This window comes from Melanostigma gelatinosum, assembly GCF_949748355.1.
Source record: "Melanostigma gelatinosum genome assembly, chromosome: 19".
Classification (NCBI taxonomy): Eukaryota; Metazoa; Chordata; class Actinopteri; order Perciformes; family Zoarcidae; genus Melanostigma; species Melanostigma gelatinosum.
Window position 1 is genome coordinate 19,384,537 of NC_136652.1, and position 14,734 is coordinate 19,399,270.

A 14,734-nucleotide genomic window follows, 5' to 3' on the forward strand; every position below is an offset into this window, starting at 1 on the left:
GCCTCCTTAATTACTTTTGTATTGTTTTTACAGAATATTTGATCCTTATATTCCATTATGCTCATTTTTCAAATACAGTATATTTTTGCACTCAACATTCTTTATGTGTGGACTTCAAATGTAGCATTTTATTTACTTGGTGTGCCTTATTCTTCAGTGTTTTGTTGTTCTTATTTGTGTCGTATACATTTTGGGATCATAAATCAACCAATTAAAATGCACTAACTCACTATGGATGATGCTGAATGTATGGACGGCACTATACATCTTTTGATTGGGTGTTTTCTGGTAACATGCAGGCAAAGTGAGTGATGTGTCTTCGCCGACTAGAAGAGATGCATCTACGACTCCAACCATGTGATCAATGTTGCGGCTGTACAAAATAATGTATTTTGTATTTGATCAGCAGCACGACAATGATTTAGTATGAATTATTCAAGTGGCATACATTTGTTCTCTTTTGCTACCCGATGCAGCATCAACTGTAATTCTGGTGATTTTGCTGCTCCAACTTTTAGAAACAGCTCATCCCTAAATGAAAGCTCTCATCGTCCTCATTGTACTCATCAGTACTCGGCCGTGTCTGCCTTACCCCAAAAACAAGAGGGACCCTGTAATCCCTGATTCATCAAAAGACTTGACGCTGCTTTATTTCCTCACATGTAGGCTTATATTAATAGGCATATTGCATGCAAGAGATGAGGAACTGCACTGTGAGGAAGCTAAAGTCCTGACAGTGTTTTGTTTTTTTACTGGAAAATTTTGATTTACTTTTATTTATATGCTGCAAAGTCTTCTCCTCCTTGCCTGCAATATGTTCATTTGAACACTGGAGGGGGCTACGGGTTAAACTTTGGTGTTCAGTCTGAACTGTGTGCAGAGGAGGGTCACAGCTCTTTCGTTTGCAGTTTCGTTTAAAAACCCAAATGGTTGGAGCTTGTCTAACAAAACCTTTTTTGTCAACCAAAACTCATGTACAGTACAGTCACTTTTTAAAGTTCCCTTGAGCAAGGCACCATCATTCCCCCATATGCTCATTGGAGCTGCTCAGAGTCCTGCTGTGGCAGCTTTAGTTTTAGCAAGCTGGGCTGTATAACTGTTAAATGAATAGGTAATAACCCGAATAGGTAATAAACTGACACTGTCCGGACAATGTGGTAGGCTACTATACCTTGGGGAAATGGTAGCAACTGTTTTTATTATTATTATTATGGTTGAGTAGTATGTGAAGGGTGAATGTGAAAAGTGAAGGCGTCTAACAACAGCTGCATGTTATCAATTTACATTTTAGTTGTGCAACTGGACGCTTTCGTAGAACATATCGTTCCTGTTATTGGAAAATCATCCCCGACAGTGCTCTTGGCATAGCTTTCAACCCGCCCCCGCTCCTACCCTACTGTACATAACACTCCTGTCCTCTCTTCACCCCACACGTTTGTTTCTTAGAAAGGGAATGCGCACACGTGTTGTTGCCTTGCAGTCATTTTTGTTCACGTACATTTCCCTACGCCGTTGTTATTTTATTATTTTCAACTCATGTGGTCGTAAATGGTCAAATGGATCTAGTGACAACAATATTTTAATTTACGAATGTTGTTTACTGCAGTAACGTTCATTCTAATATACGAGTGTCGTATTGGATGTTTGTTACTAACTAATTCGCCAAAAGCTTTTAATCTTGTCGCTTTTGACATCATCTGTTTTGTCGTCAATGTTTTGTGTTGTCAGCACGATATTTAAAAGATCGACATTCTTGTGTTTTTTTTGTTTTGTTTACCACCTTTTGGGGGTCGAGCGTGTGCGTTCAGCTGAGTGTGCCCGTGTTTCCGAGGATCAGTGAACGCAGCTGACCGACACGCCACGGATCCAGAACAGGGCGGTATGACCCGGCTTCGTCAAACAGCAGGCGGAAATTAGAACACACCACGTCATATGGAAATTATACTTTCAAAATAAAAGGTTTCAATACTTACATCAAATAAAATATTTGCCTCCAGAGTTTTTTTTAGTTTTCTTTTAAATCACACGTCATCTCAATTTATAGCATGATTTCTGCTCAATCAAAGCCTTCTCTGTTGAAGACATACCATGTATGTAATTATGGTGTATTCTAAGATATGCAGTCCAACAAAAATATATATCAGAATCAGTCCTTAAAACCCAGCAGTGTATGGTGTGTAATGACAATAATAACCCTTGATTTGTTTTACTCTTTTACTTATTGCTAAATACATCGTCAATAAATTTACTTTGAAAGTATGTACCGGATGTCCTGGTTTCCCGTGTTTATGAACGTGACGCTGTTCTCTGCATCGCGACCATTGTGTAACATACTTCGTGGCGGCCAGATCATTCTGCATTCGACACTCTCGATTGTACATCTATGTTGTTCATTATTGCGCTACGACAGGCGTTGTTTGTGCGCCTGGAGTATCTAGTTAGTTAGCTAATCGTCGAGCAGCGGTGAGACAGTTTATTAATGCTTCCCCTAAACGTACCGTTAGACCGATGCCTCTCTGCGGGATAGCTAGACTTGGCGCAGTGTGAAGCCTCCATCTTCAAGACTGCCAAGGGCTACGTAGTGTCATCTAGCTGCCAAAGTCAAGAAGGTAGGACTATTATTCGTGGACGTGACACTCACCGGTACCGTTAGGTTTCTATAAAACAACACCCTTTGGTTACAATGTTTGTTGTGTTTCAGCTGGTTCATGCCTGTGTTCACTATGGAGACTGCTCAGGTGACTCTATCTGTCAGAGGCGAAACATCCCCAGGTATGTAATACGTTTTATTATACAATGTATTCATTTTGTCACAGATGATCTGTTTGTGAAGTGTGGTGTTGCCAAAATATGACACTAATATTAAAGTCATTGTGTCACAATTTAGACAAAAAACGGAGGTTATATGATTCTGAAAATCTTGTTTTGACAATTTTGCACGTTTTATATATTTTATGAGACAGAATGTACGATTATTTATTTCCTTGTTTAAGAAGACATTTCAAACATGTCTTCTTTGCACTACTATTTAGTTAGTTAATTTAATATTATTCTATTTAATTGTATATATTGTGCATTTTTTATATTTAATATTTTTTGTCTGTTATTTTTACTTTATATATTGTGCATTTTTTATATTTCATATGTTTTGTCTGTTATTTTTACTGTATATATTGTGCATTTTTTATACTTTATATATATATATATATATATATTACTGTTACTTTGATTGCTTACCTCTATCATAATGCTAATTATAGCATTATGATACATATAATAGCATATACTAATATCTATCTGTCTGTCTATGTTGACATCTAAATATTGTCGTTTAAACTGTACAGGTTGTTATAAATGTTAATCATCTTTGTTGTTGTTTCTGCTGATGTAGCATCATGTAAAAGTCCATTTTGAACACTTCTAGGGGAGGTGATTGCCGTTGTTGGGAGCTGTGAAGCCCTAGGAAGCTGGAGCTATCAGAGCGCTGTGATCTTACACTCTGATGGGAGTGATGGGTACGTCATGTGCAATGTCCCAGTCATTATACTACGGTATTTGATGTTCTCTACTATGTTGCGTTTCCTCTAAAATATGAACGTGTGTGTTTCCTCCCTGACAGAAACACATGGACTACAAATGTCTCTGTGCCTAAAGGAGTTGTGTCAATGTACCGCTATCTCAAAGGCTTCTTTCTGCAGTCAAAGGTGAACAGAGACTCCTGCATTTATCACAGTGTTGCCTCAAAATATCTGATTTGATTTGCTAATATGCTGTCAAAGAATAATCCCTTGAAAGCAGCAGCTAAAGATAAATATTGTTCAATTTGAAAGCCCGTGTAAATTCATACCTTTCCTGTTGCAGCTCATCAGAAGGGATGGAGAAACCAAGTTCTATTTGTTTGTTCCAATGAGTTTGTTGTAAAGCATTAGACTCGACACAGTTTAACTTAAGGATCAGTCACACGATTTATTTATCTCTTTCCATGCCTGTGTTCATGCCTTTAGGGCGTTGTTGTGGAATAGCCAGCTTACCCCCCCGAAAAGAAAGGGACAGAAAATCACCCGAAGATTTCTAGTAATGGTGTGCTTTTCTATGTCGGGAGTGGTTCATATTACGTGAGATCAGAATCCTGACTATAAATGGCATATAGGCTCAAGGTTCCTGTGAAGCGAAATTTGTCATTGGCCTTCAACAGCTGCTGTAAGGCTCAAGAGGCTCTCTCACCAGGGTTTTTATTTCTTTCGTGGAACCAATGTCACGCTTGAAATTTAAGACACTGAAGTTACTGTCATGTTGGCAGCAATCCAGCGTTAAAGCTCAGGGACCGTGTTGTTCATAACTGTAGGCTTGAGCAGTGCTTGCATTCGTGTCCTTAGTGTAATATTCCCTTCAAGTCTACAATGATATCATTAAATTACAAAATGTGATGTGATGCTACTACCATATTCGTGCTAAAGTTGATCTTTGCTCTATTACAGATGAAGAGAGCAGCTCAATTTTTAACTGAAGCCATTTTTCTTTTTCTCTTCACTAACGACTCCACATTTCAGATTTCAACCAGGGTGACTGACAGCCCCGGATTGGGATTGGTGACTATACCATCTCTAAATCCTTTCTGACAGTCTTGTCCAACAGCGGCTATGCAAATGAGACTGAAAAGTGTAGTGATGTATCTGATTTGAAAGTCCTAACATTGTACCAAACATTGGAATTGCAGAGTGCAGGTGGTCCCTGTCAAGTGATAGTCAATATGTGGGAGACCCATCAACAACCCCGCACGATGAGCCCCACAGGTAGAGAATGAAATAAATATATAAGCTGCGCGTTGGGATTGGGTCTGGGAAAGTGTGTCGTACTCACCCCCCCCCCCCCCCCCCCTTAGCACCTCCCACTCCCTTCCCTGGGACAATATGTGCCCATTGACACTAATGTAAGGGCAGTTCTTTTTTTATATTTCCTAACACTGAAGAAGAAGAAGGGTCATATTTCAGGGACCTTTTTGGTATGAACATACCTGAGTGCAGCGCCATTTATTTGTAGACTTTGGAGATTCTTGCTTATTTGGCAATGAGCAGGGACAACCTTTGCAGGAATAATTCATAGCTGTGGAGTAAACACTGCAATGCAGCAGATGTCATAAGCCCATATTGCTGACCTTTCTAGTTGAAAGCCACTGTGTTGCGCTAACACGGACAAAGCTCATTCAAAATGACCGTGAACGGTACAATAGTTGCACCCAAACCTTTTTACGTTTCCCCTTAGAATAAGAATTTGTTACAAATATGAGGTTTATTTTAAAAAATTTATTCGACCCAGAAGTGTTTTTGTTTGAGTTCTGAGTGGTTTCATGAACACAAACCTGCTAAATTAGCCTGAATCACAGGCCTGTGCTCAGTTTTTTTTCCGACACTTGACGTTGAGGCAAAGTGAAATCCGAGCAATGGAGGCATCGAACTGAGATGTTCCTCTTGTGTAACAGGAAATTGTTGAAATGTTCTTCTGCACTGTGTCTAATGTGCTCCTTTATTGCAGCATCACATCAAAATATTGATGATGGACAATTTGGAATTCACAGTAAGTTGGATTTAAAAAAACAAGACATAAAGCCACCACTTTAGACAAACACAAAAACGAACTACGGTGCTCTCTACGTTAATAACATTATGCAGGTTTACAGAATGATTAAATTGCTCCCCGGAGGCCACATTGTCGTCACTTCCTGTGTTTTGTACAGGCCAGTTTTTGATGTCATTCTTTACAGAACAGAACAAACGGTGCTGTTGTTCTTTGATGGATAGACATTGTCATCACATGCTCCCTGTCTGTGTCCTTCCTTTTTATAGATGGGGTGAACTGTGTTGACTCTGGGTGGCTCACGTGCCAGACAGAGATTCGCCTGCGTCTGCACTATTCTAAGACCGCTCCGGTGTCTATCACTAAGAAGAAGTACAAGAAGTCTCGCTTCAGGTGAGGGACGACAGCGAGGTCGAATTTAACACCACGCAGAGAAAGTTCTACTTGACAGTGACATGAGGCGGACCAGTGTGCTATCACGGTGCTACTATACCTGTTACAGGTGTAACAGAAACCCTGCATATGAAATATAAATAAGGGAAACTAAGAGTGAAACAGGATTTCATTTCACCTTTTATTTGTGTTTATTGATTCATTCTTTCAGAATCAAGCTGACATTAGAGGGATTTGAGGAGGAGGAAGATGAGGACGAAGACGAGTATAGTCTTTTATCTTTGCACAAGGAGACCACCACCCTGGAGATCAGCATGATCAGTGCCAACGGCTACAAGTCGCGCCACTCTCAGCCCGAGTGCGGCTATGCACTGGAGCCCTCCCAGTGGGCCGAGTACAGTATCCACAGCCTGGACCCGTACAACCTGGAGCTCACCTTCGAGTTCTTTGAGGTAATGCTGCCTCTGATGAACCAGTAAAAAACATTTCTTGAATACAAAGGACAAATGAACACATCAGGTGTGGTGGTGATTAGATCGATCTGTTTTCAGCTGGACTGGTTTGATATGTTTGTTCGCAGGAGGATATGAGTGAGCTCGTAGGCCAGAGGGACGATCATCCGGGTAATGTGGGCACAGCTTGCCTCCTCTCCTCCTCTTTCTCCGAGAGCAGGAAGGACTACGGAGTAGCCACACTTCCAATAATGGGTCGAAATTCGAGACAGACCATCGGGAAAGTCAGAGGTGAGAGTTTGCACAAACAAATTTCATACTGGCTGACAAGGATCCGAGTAAGCCAAAGGAAGGGAGGAACTGTCCGACCTGTCTTTTCTTCTCTGTCTCATACAAACAATGTGTGTGGGTGAAACCTGTTGACTTGCCTTGTTGTTATGTTTCAGTGGATTACCTGGTGATCCGACCCATTCAGGGTTTGCAGTGTGACATGAGCTCCTCCTTCACAAAGTACTGGAAGAAAAGAAGTACTCTGAATGTGGGCCACAGAGGAGCTGGCAGAACACACGCAGCCAAGTGAGTCACCACGACGGACTCTGACTTGGAGCTGATTGAAGTGTGTGTGTGTGTGTGTGTGTGTGTGGCTCGATGCATCTGCGTGTCTGTTCCCCCGTCAACAAATGGTGTTTACATTTGTGTTTTACAGGCACCAAATAGTGAGGGAGAACACGGTGGCATCATTCAAAAGCGCCGCCAATCATGTGAGTTCTGCAGATGGATTAGAGCATGAGTGAATATTCACCTTTTTATCACGACTTCATCCTTAATTATGTGTCAATTGTGTACTTGTAGGGTGCAGCCTATGTAGAGTTTGATGTCCACCTCTCCAAGGACGATGTTCCCATTGTTTACCACGATCTGACCTGCTGCATATCCACCAAGAAGGTAAAATAATAAATCAAAATGATTTATAACGTGCTGTACTTCTCTGTTGGCATTTCTATTGTTCACGAACTCTAAACAGACGTTCAGAAAGATGATAAGCAAAAGTATGTCACTACTAAGATGAATTCATGTCGCTCTTTTTATCTCCCCTTCACAGAAAAACGACAAGACGTCTCTGGAGCTTATTGAGGTGCCAGTCAAAGACTTGACATTTGATCAGCTGCAGCTTCTGAAGGTAAAAACCTGGAATGATAAATACTATGCAAATACAACCCAGGTTGACATTTATCCTTTAGATGAAAGTGAACAATGTTGATATTAGTTACACCGGTGCGCTTCCTGCTGTGAGAAGTTCAAATGTCCTTTACACCTAGAACATTAGCATCTTCCCAGTTAATAAAATGGACATTGAAGAAATGGTTGTGTAACTGTCTTCTATCAGCCAATGAAGCATGTTTGGGATTAGTGCCTTCTCAGTGGGAAAAGCCTTCTAGTAATTGGTGTACCGGTAGTTCCCACAAATCACAAATAGAAAGAATGCAAATGTACATGATAAGATACCAAAACATAAAACATGGAAGTGAACCTACTGATTACAGAGTAGATAATGTATGCTTTGTGTTGTTTCACAGCTGGTCCATGCCACTGCGATAAAAGAAAACGATGCCAAAGGTACGCACATGTTCTTTGTGTGGTTTCATCTCCGTCTGCCTGGGAAAAAACGTGTTGCTTTCATTCCTGTGTTGCATACGGCACTCTCACGCAAACTGAAGATGAAAAGACCGGCATGGAGCTGAATGCATACGGTAGTCAGCAGATGCTTTGTGTGATGTGCATTAACCGTCGTCTGTTTGCAGGTTCAGATCTGCTGGATGAGGAGGAGGAAGTCGATGAGCATCAGCCATTCCCTTCACTCTCACAGGTGATTGACTTTATAATGGTTATGATTATTAAACAGTTAATGTAATCAGCGAGAGCTGTTTGCCTTACCGTGACATATCTATCGACAAATTAGGAACTACCTCCCCTCCCAAATGACTATGGATTACCTGTTCAGCAACTGATTCGTGTGTGTGTGTGTATGTGTATATGTATGTATGTATGTATGTGTATGTGTATGTGTTTAGCTACTTATCGTCATTGTAGTCTACCTATCACCTGTCACTTTTGTCATATCGAAGTCACTGTAAGATGAACCTTCATCCCTCTTTTCCAGATCCTCCAAACTATTCCTGAGCCCGTGGGCTTCAACATTGAGCTCAAATGGATCTGCCAGTTGAAGGTGAGTACGCTGACACAATACGCTGCGTTGTAATCGGGACTCTTTAAGTGCTTGTGGTCACACACCCATACCAGGCATGCGTGCGAGACAGGATTCATCATGCTTGTTGATGATGTCAAACGGGTTTCGGAAGAAGGACTTTTTAATTGTACTTGCTCAAACGTCCCGCAGCGTTTTGCAAAGAATGTTATTGTTGTAGAATTGAGCGCGAATGTTCTCATGGTGAACTTGTGTTTTGTTGACAGGACGGGTCGTGGGTTGGAGACCTGTCATCCTACCTCAACATGAACACATTCCTCGACATCATCCTGTCCTGCATTCTGCAAAAAGGGGGAAACCGACGCATCGTCTTCTCCTCCTTCGACCCGGATATCTGCACCATGTGAGCACCGTTAACAGAGGATAAAGTGTGGCCGGATTTAGACTCTTCCTACTATCCAGAGACACGATCACGTTTTAGCTTTCATAAATGCATTACACGGTTTCAGACAAAGACCCATAGAAGGTCTTCCTTCTCCTAATCTTCAGACAAATCCCATTTATTGGCACAATTATCCTGAATAAGTTGTTAAAAGCACACATCAACTGAAAATACTCGGTGTACATTGTCTTTAAAGATTTCATGCTACTTCTGCTTCAGTCAGTTTAGACTTTTTAGATTCATGTTCGCTGTGATTAAGAAGCCGTGTTTACAGGATATAGTTCTAAACTCAGACGGTGCTCTCCAACAGCTGCTGACATCTTCCCATGTGTTCCCCTCAGGGTGCGTCGAAAGCAGAACAAGTACCCCATCCTCTTCCTGACTCAGGGCATTACAGAGAAATACACGGACCTGATGGACATCCGCTGCCAGACCACTCAGATCGCCATCAGTTTCGCCCAGAGTGAGAATATTCTGGTGAGCCGTTGTTGCAGAAAGTCAAATACTCATCTTAATGCATCTACTGAATTATCCAGACTTTGTGTGTTTTTTTAAATGCCACATATAGCAATACAATACAATGGAACGACAGGATTTAGTTACCAAAACACTCATTAAATGTGTTGCAATTCCTAATTCCAAAAATAGCTAGACCTAGTCTTTGAACAGCTATTGTATCAAAAGGTGTTGCACCGTCTCTTAACGAGCATTGCTGCAGTGCCCTTGAGCAAACAACTTGAAAAACTAGTCCACCGCGCCCGCGCCGGTCAAAACAACCGTCTACTCAACGGACCAGTTCGTTGGCACAGCGCTGTGAAAACGGTCTTTAAGATATCCTAGGTGCTTTTAGTCAGTGCTAAACTCCAGACACTTTATAAATGACGTCTCTTTTTGTTGAAGGCACGTCTGGAGATGAGTTAGCTTACTTGCTATGTGTCACACACACAAATTGAACCCGTGTTTTAAACAACATGAGAGCAACACTGGTTTGAGATGAACACTTTTTTTCTCACTGGACTTCCTCTCCTGTGTCCTTTTAGGGGATCAGTGGCCACACTGAGGAACTGCTGAAGAACCTGTCCTACATCAGGGATGCCCAGTCTAAAGGCCTGGTGGTGTTCAGCTGGGGAGACGACAACAACGAACACGAGACCAGACGGAAGCTGAGAGAGCAGGGCATCGATGGGCTCATCTACGATAGGTCGGTTAAAAACACAACACGTCGCTCCTGAAGAACGCAACTCTTTGCAGCGTAGACCGCAAATGCAACCGTTTCTGTTCATGTGAAGCATAAAGCTGCAAATGTGCAAATTACTTTGCACATGCTTTGTTTGTTTAAAAAAAAAAGAAAAAAAAAAAAAAAAGAAGCATTTTCTTCTATTCGTACATTCAGTTCACTTATCTGCCATGTTTGCTTAACATTCGTATTGTTGTTTCAAGCTTCGAGCTCTGCTTGTTAGCCAACACACCGCACTGCAAACCGAACAGTACATGCTGTTCTTGTTGTGTCTCTGTGTCCGCCTGAAACCATGGTGACTAAGCAGGGCTTTCAGCTATGTACATTTGATTAGTGCTCTCACAACACTGCTCCTTGTTATAGAAAGTGCCTTTCTTATCGGGGAAGTTTCACGGGTTCAAGGTTATAGCACCAGGCCTTGGCAGACCCCTTCGTCACATGGCATCTGCCACAGCAGTTGCTGAAAGTGGTTTGATCATTCATTGACCGCCGTGTTTATGACTGTGAAACAGGTTGACAACGCCGACGTCCCAATGGTGTTACAGAACGCCAGGTCTGCTAGCGGGGTCAGCGAGTTCCCTTTGGTCTGAGAATATCGGCGTGCTCAGCAGGGCCTGTTAGTGCAGCCGTTTCACTTCTGTGTTTCACCATTCAGGGACATTTGCTCTACATTACATTAGCCCAGACGTTTGACAGACCCCTGCAGACAGAAGGCCTATGTATGCTTTGAACCCTAGTTTACAACCCAACAGGCTCCATGTGTAACCTCATGTACGATCTCCAGGTTGTTGTTATAACTGTGCCTCTTTCTTACAGAATTTGTGAAAGCTTGGTGCCATATTTTGACTCAAGTTCTTCAGATTCCCGTAATGTCTCTCTGGTTCCTGGCTGTGTTTTGTTTATTTGCTCACTCTTGGCTGATGTTTTTGAGAGTACAATACTGTTGTTTTTATATTTTTGGATTGAACTAAACATGGTGGTCAACTGCCATGTTTGTCTTTTATTTATTTTTACAGGCTCGTGTCACTCCTCCTTTTTTACCGGCTGCTTATTGTTTAAGTTATGAAAGGCCTCCTCATCTGATCCCTGGCATGATATTCGTGATATTCAAGGGAAGCAGTGAAAGTGAATGGCTTGTTTCATGCATGAGGCAGTGTTACTTGACATATTGGGCTTCTGTGTGGACCAAAACAATATGAATATGCCTTTGGATTTACTGCTGGTTGTAATTGGCTAAAGCTGATGTATGCACACTCACTATCTGCAGCTTGTAAATGTCATGAAAGAGAATGGAAGGGATGGTCTTTTGGTGCAAGCCTCATATGTACAGCTCTTCACCTCTCAGCAGCTTTGTCAGAGGCCACGGCATATTTTTTTCACATTTTTCTGTTATTTGCACCGATTAAGTTTGTAGAAGATCTGCTTGTACTGCAGTTTAGTTTCTTTACAAAAGGGGTGATTACACTGGACACTTTATGTTGGATTGGAAAGTAGTTCTGTCTCGTGACACAAGTGGAACGTGAGCAGAATATCTTGCTCGACAGACATCTTACATTTGCTATCTTGGATTGGCGGGCTCTGGAAGCTGGCAATGAGCTTCCTCCTTGAAGGTGTTTACTTTGAGAGACGGGGGTTGATAACTTGTACTTTTGGAGACGTCAACATCCCAGACAGATGGTGCTCTCAATCTGAGCAAAAGTTCAACTGTTTAATATTTGGCCTTGGCTTGAACAAAAACATCACCTACTCCCTGTGAAGCGTCGGATTGAGGGAGCTCATTGTGGGGGGATGCACAGCCGGGGAAGAGCGGCGCACTGAGGGCCCAGCTTTTCTGTTAACAGTAAGCCTGCACAGCTGAGCTAAATGCATTGTACCTCCACGGAACAGAGGTTTTAGCTCACGAGAACAATGCACGACATTGTCCACGTGGGGATGGAATGATCTGCGATAGCTCGCTGGTGAGGATTTCGGCCATACATGTGATTTGACCTGGGAGCATGAACTCGCTGGCTACCAGTGCAATCATCCCCCTGGCCAACACGAATGAAGCAGATTGTGCTGTTTCCATTAGGTTGCATGAAAGAATGAGTAATGTATGTATGGTGATACTGCCCCTTTGCTATTTACCGGTAGTTTGGCAGAAATGGACTGGAGTTGTCTTGTCTTTTCTTTTTTTTTGCATATTGCCCAATGGATGTTCAACCGTTTTTCTTTCACTTTTATCAGATAAAATGTGCAAAATTAAAAAAGAATCCATAAGTCTGACTTGTAGTTTTTTCCCAAAAACTACTCGGTAGTGCTGGGCGATAATTCAATCATTAAGCTACTTTCAGGAGATTGTGTGATTGTTGTAAAATCATACCATTATATCCATATTGTTTTACAAAATGTTCCCTAAATCATTTATTCCAAGCCAATTGTAATTAAATGTAACAGAAAGAGTTTAGTCTTTTAATGACTGACTGTAGTATCCACAAACTGCATCCAGTGATCTAACAGAAAGGTGTCTCCTCACTTTCTCCTTTAGTATCTGTGAGGAGGTTGGAGAGCAGCAAAACATCTTCCAGCTAGAGGGACAACACACCCTGGAGGAGGTCATCACAGAGGAGACCCTCAAGAGCTCCTGCTACTCCTTCACCTGCTCCATGGCTCCCTGCGTGGCCTCCAATAGCTCTGCTGGCAGCGCGGAGTCCGATTCTGGACTCAGCTCCTCATGAACGACCCCCCCCCAAAAACAATTGTGGGAATGGATGATCAAATAGAAACATGTTGATTGAAGATTGTTACAAGAAAACTTAATCACAATAGTAAAACCACTCAAACCATCACCACTCCACTTAGTTACACTTATGTCGAAAAGCATTGCATCTTCACACAAGTTTTTGTTTTTCATGCTTTCTGTTGGCGAATATGTGGATGTTTTGCCAAAACATGAAGGGTGGCCATTTTTTTTTCTCTTTTTTTTTTCAGAATAGTGTGTAAAGAGGTCTTTACAATGGTGGAAGACTACATCACATCGCATATGTATTTAGCTAATACGTTGCATCGTTTTACAGTCCATATGTTTTACGGGGGTGAAAGTGTAACTGCAAATTGTGTGTTTAAGTTCATGATGATGTTGCATAATGATTTTTTTTTTCTCTTTCTGCTGTTTAGTATTTTCTGTGCATGTAGCCATTTCCTTAAATGTTGTTCTCATTGTCTCAAATGGCAATGAGAAACGGCAACTGATTGCTATTTCTGGTTCAGCACAGGAATATTTTGGGAGGTGCAGATTGCTGTGAAAAAATGCTCGCCTCAGCCTACATGAAGGATTTGTTTTATTTTGACAGTTTGGAAGCACTTCCTTCTCCTTTACATGCTGAATGTGCGATATCCTTTATTCTCCTTATCTACTTGATTTGAGGAAAAGCAGAGGAATGTTTTATTTATGACAGTGTGCGCACAGTACATACCACAGCCTTATGGGGGAAAGAAAACAATCAGGTCTGTTTCTGTATTTAAACCGCCAATACCTCACTCATCTATCAGAATAGACTTGAGTTGAGACGTGTGTACAGAAGGAACACGTCCCTACTTCACAACACTCATACTTTTTATTGCACGAACGAGCTTTTTGTTGCGCTTGATATAATTCATCATTTGCATATTGATATGATGTATTATTGTAATGCTGTATGTTGATCAGAGCAAAAACAAATCCATGTATTGTATACTATGTGTGTGTCTTGTTTATCACACAATCTCTTAACTATAAACCATAATGACTCAGTCGTGCATGGCCTCTGTATCTGTATGAATCTAGTATATAATACACTTCAGGACAGAAAAATACAAAAGGTAATGTAAATAAAAATCCAAACCTATATTTGTTTATTTTGTCTTTTGACTTTTTTTCTTTTGCATCCAGTAGGTAGATTTTCAATAACGGAGGTTGTTTATTCCTCCGTCTGAAATGATCTGCATTTTAAACTAAACTTTTAACAGGACATAATGTTTCTATCTGTATGAACATTGGAACAGGTTGTGCGGCTGACACTGCTGTTAAAATAAGATAACACACGTACACAAAGCAGAAGTATGCACCACTGATGACACACGGCTTCTTTCCTATCATATGATTACGCTGGTCGACAGCAGTTGTCAGCATGAAACTGATTTATCACTGACCTCTTCCCTTGGGTTGACTTGGGTCATACAAAGGCTGGACTAGGATGAATAAAAGCTCATTGGTTGGCCGGTGCAAGGTTGAAGAAGATAGGAATTAAGAATTAAAGATAACTAGATTCACAGGTGCTTAGCACATAGTTAGGTAGGCGTAAACACTTGTTAGAGCAGATGGCATTGTGGGATATGCAGGCAACAACAAGTAGATCTCTTTTGTTAAGGCGATCAGGTTTGGAGAACAAACATTGGTGCTGACCGTGCCA

The 14,734-nt window shown here is 41.4% G+C and overlaps 1 protein-coding gene across 5 annotated transcripts; it reads left to right on the top strand.

Annotated features, from left to right (window-relative positions):
- The first annotated feature begins 2,329 nt into the window (after nt 1-2,329).
- Nucleotides 2,330-14,162, top strand: gpcpd1 (glycerophosphocholine phosphodiesterase 1). Of its 5 annotated transcripts, XM_079291089.1 has the most exons (22): nt 2,330-2,609; nt 2,702-2,772; nt 3,425-3,515; nt 3,620-3,704; nt 4,551-4,589; nt 4,718-4,793; nt 5,533-5,574; nt 5,844-5,967; nt 6,179-6,419; nt 6,548-6,710; nt 6,866-6,995; nt 7,126-7,180; nt 7,272-7,364; nt 7,522-7,599; nt 7,997-8,036; nt 8,222-8,286; nt 8,581-8,646; nt 8,892-9,028; nt 9,409-9,544; nt 10,108-10,268; nt 11,121-11,170; nt 12,832-13,004. In XM_079291089.1, the coding sequence occupies exons 2-22, from the start codon at nt 2,709-2,711 to the stop codon at nt 12,873-12,875; spliced, it is 1,980 nt and encodes a 659-aa protein (XP_079147215.1). In that variant the 5' UTR covers nt 2,330-2,609; nt 2,702-2,708; the 3' UTR covers nt 12,876-13,004. The 5 variants fall into 5 exon arrangements, with proteins under 5 accessions (XP_079147215.1, XP_079147211.1, XP_079147213.1 ...); XM_079291085.1 differs by lacking the exon at nt 11,121-11,170 and having other exon boundaries at nt 12,832-14,162; XM_079291087.1 differs by lacking the exons at nt 5,533-5,574; nt 11,121-11,170 and having other exon boundaries at nt 12,832-14,162.
- Nucleotides 14,163-14,734: the final 572 nt, after the last annotated feature.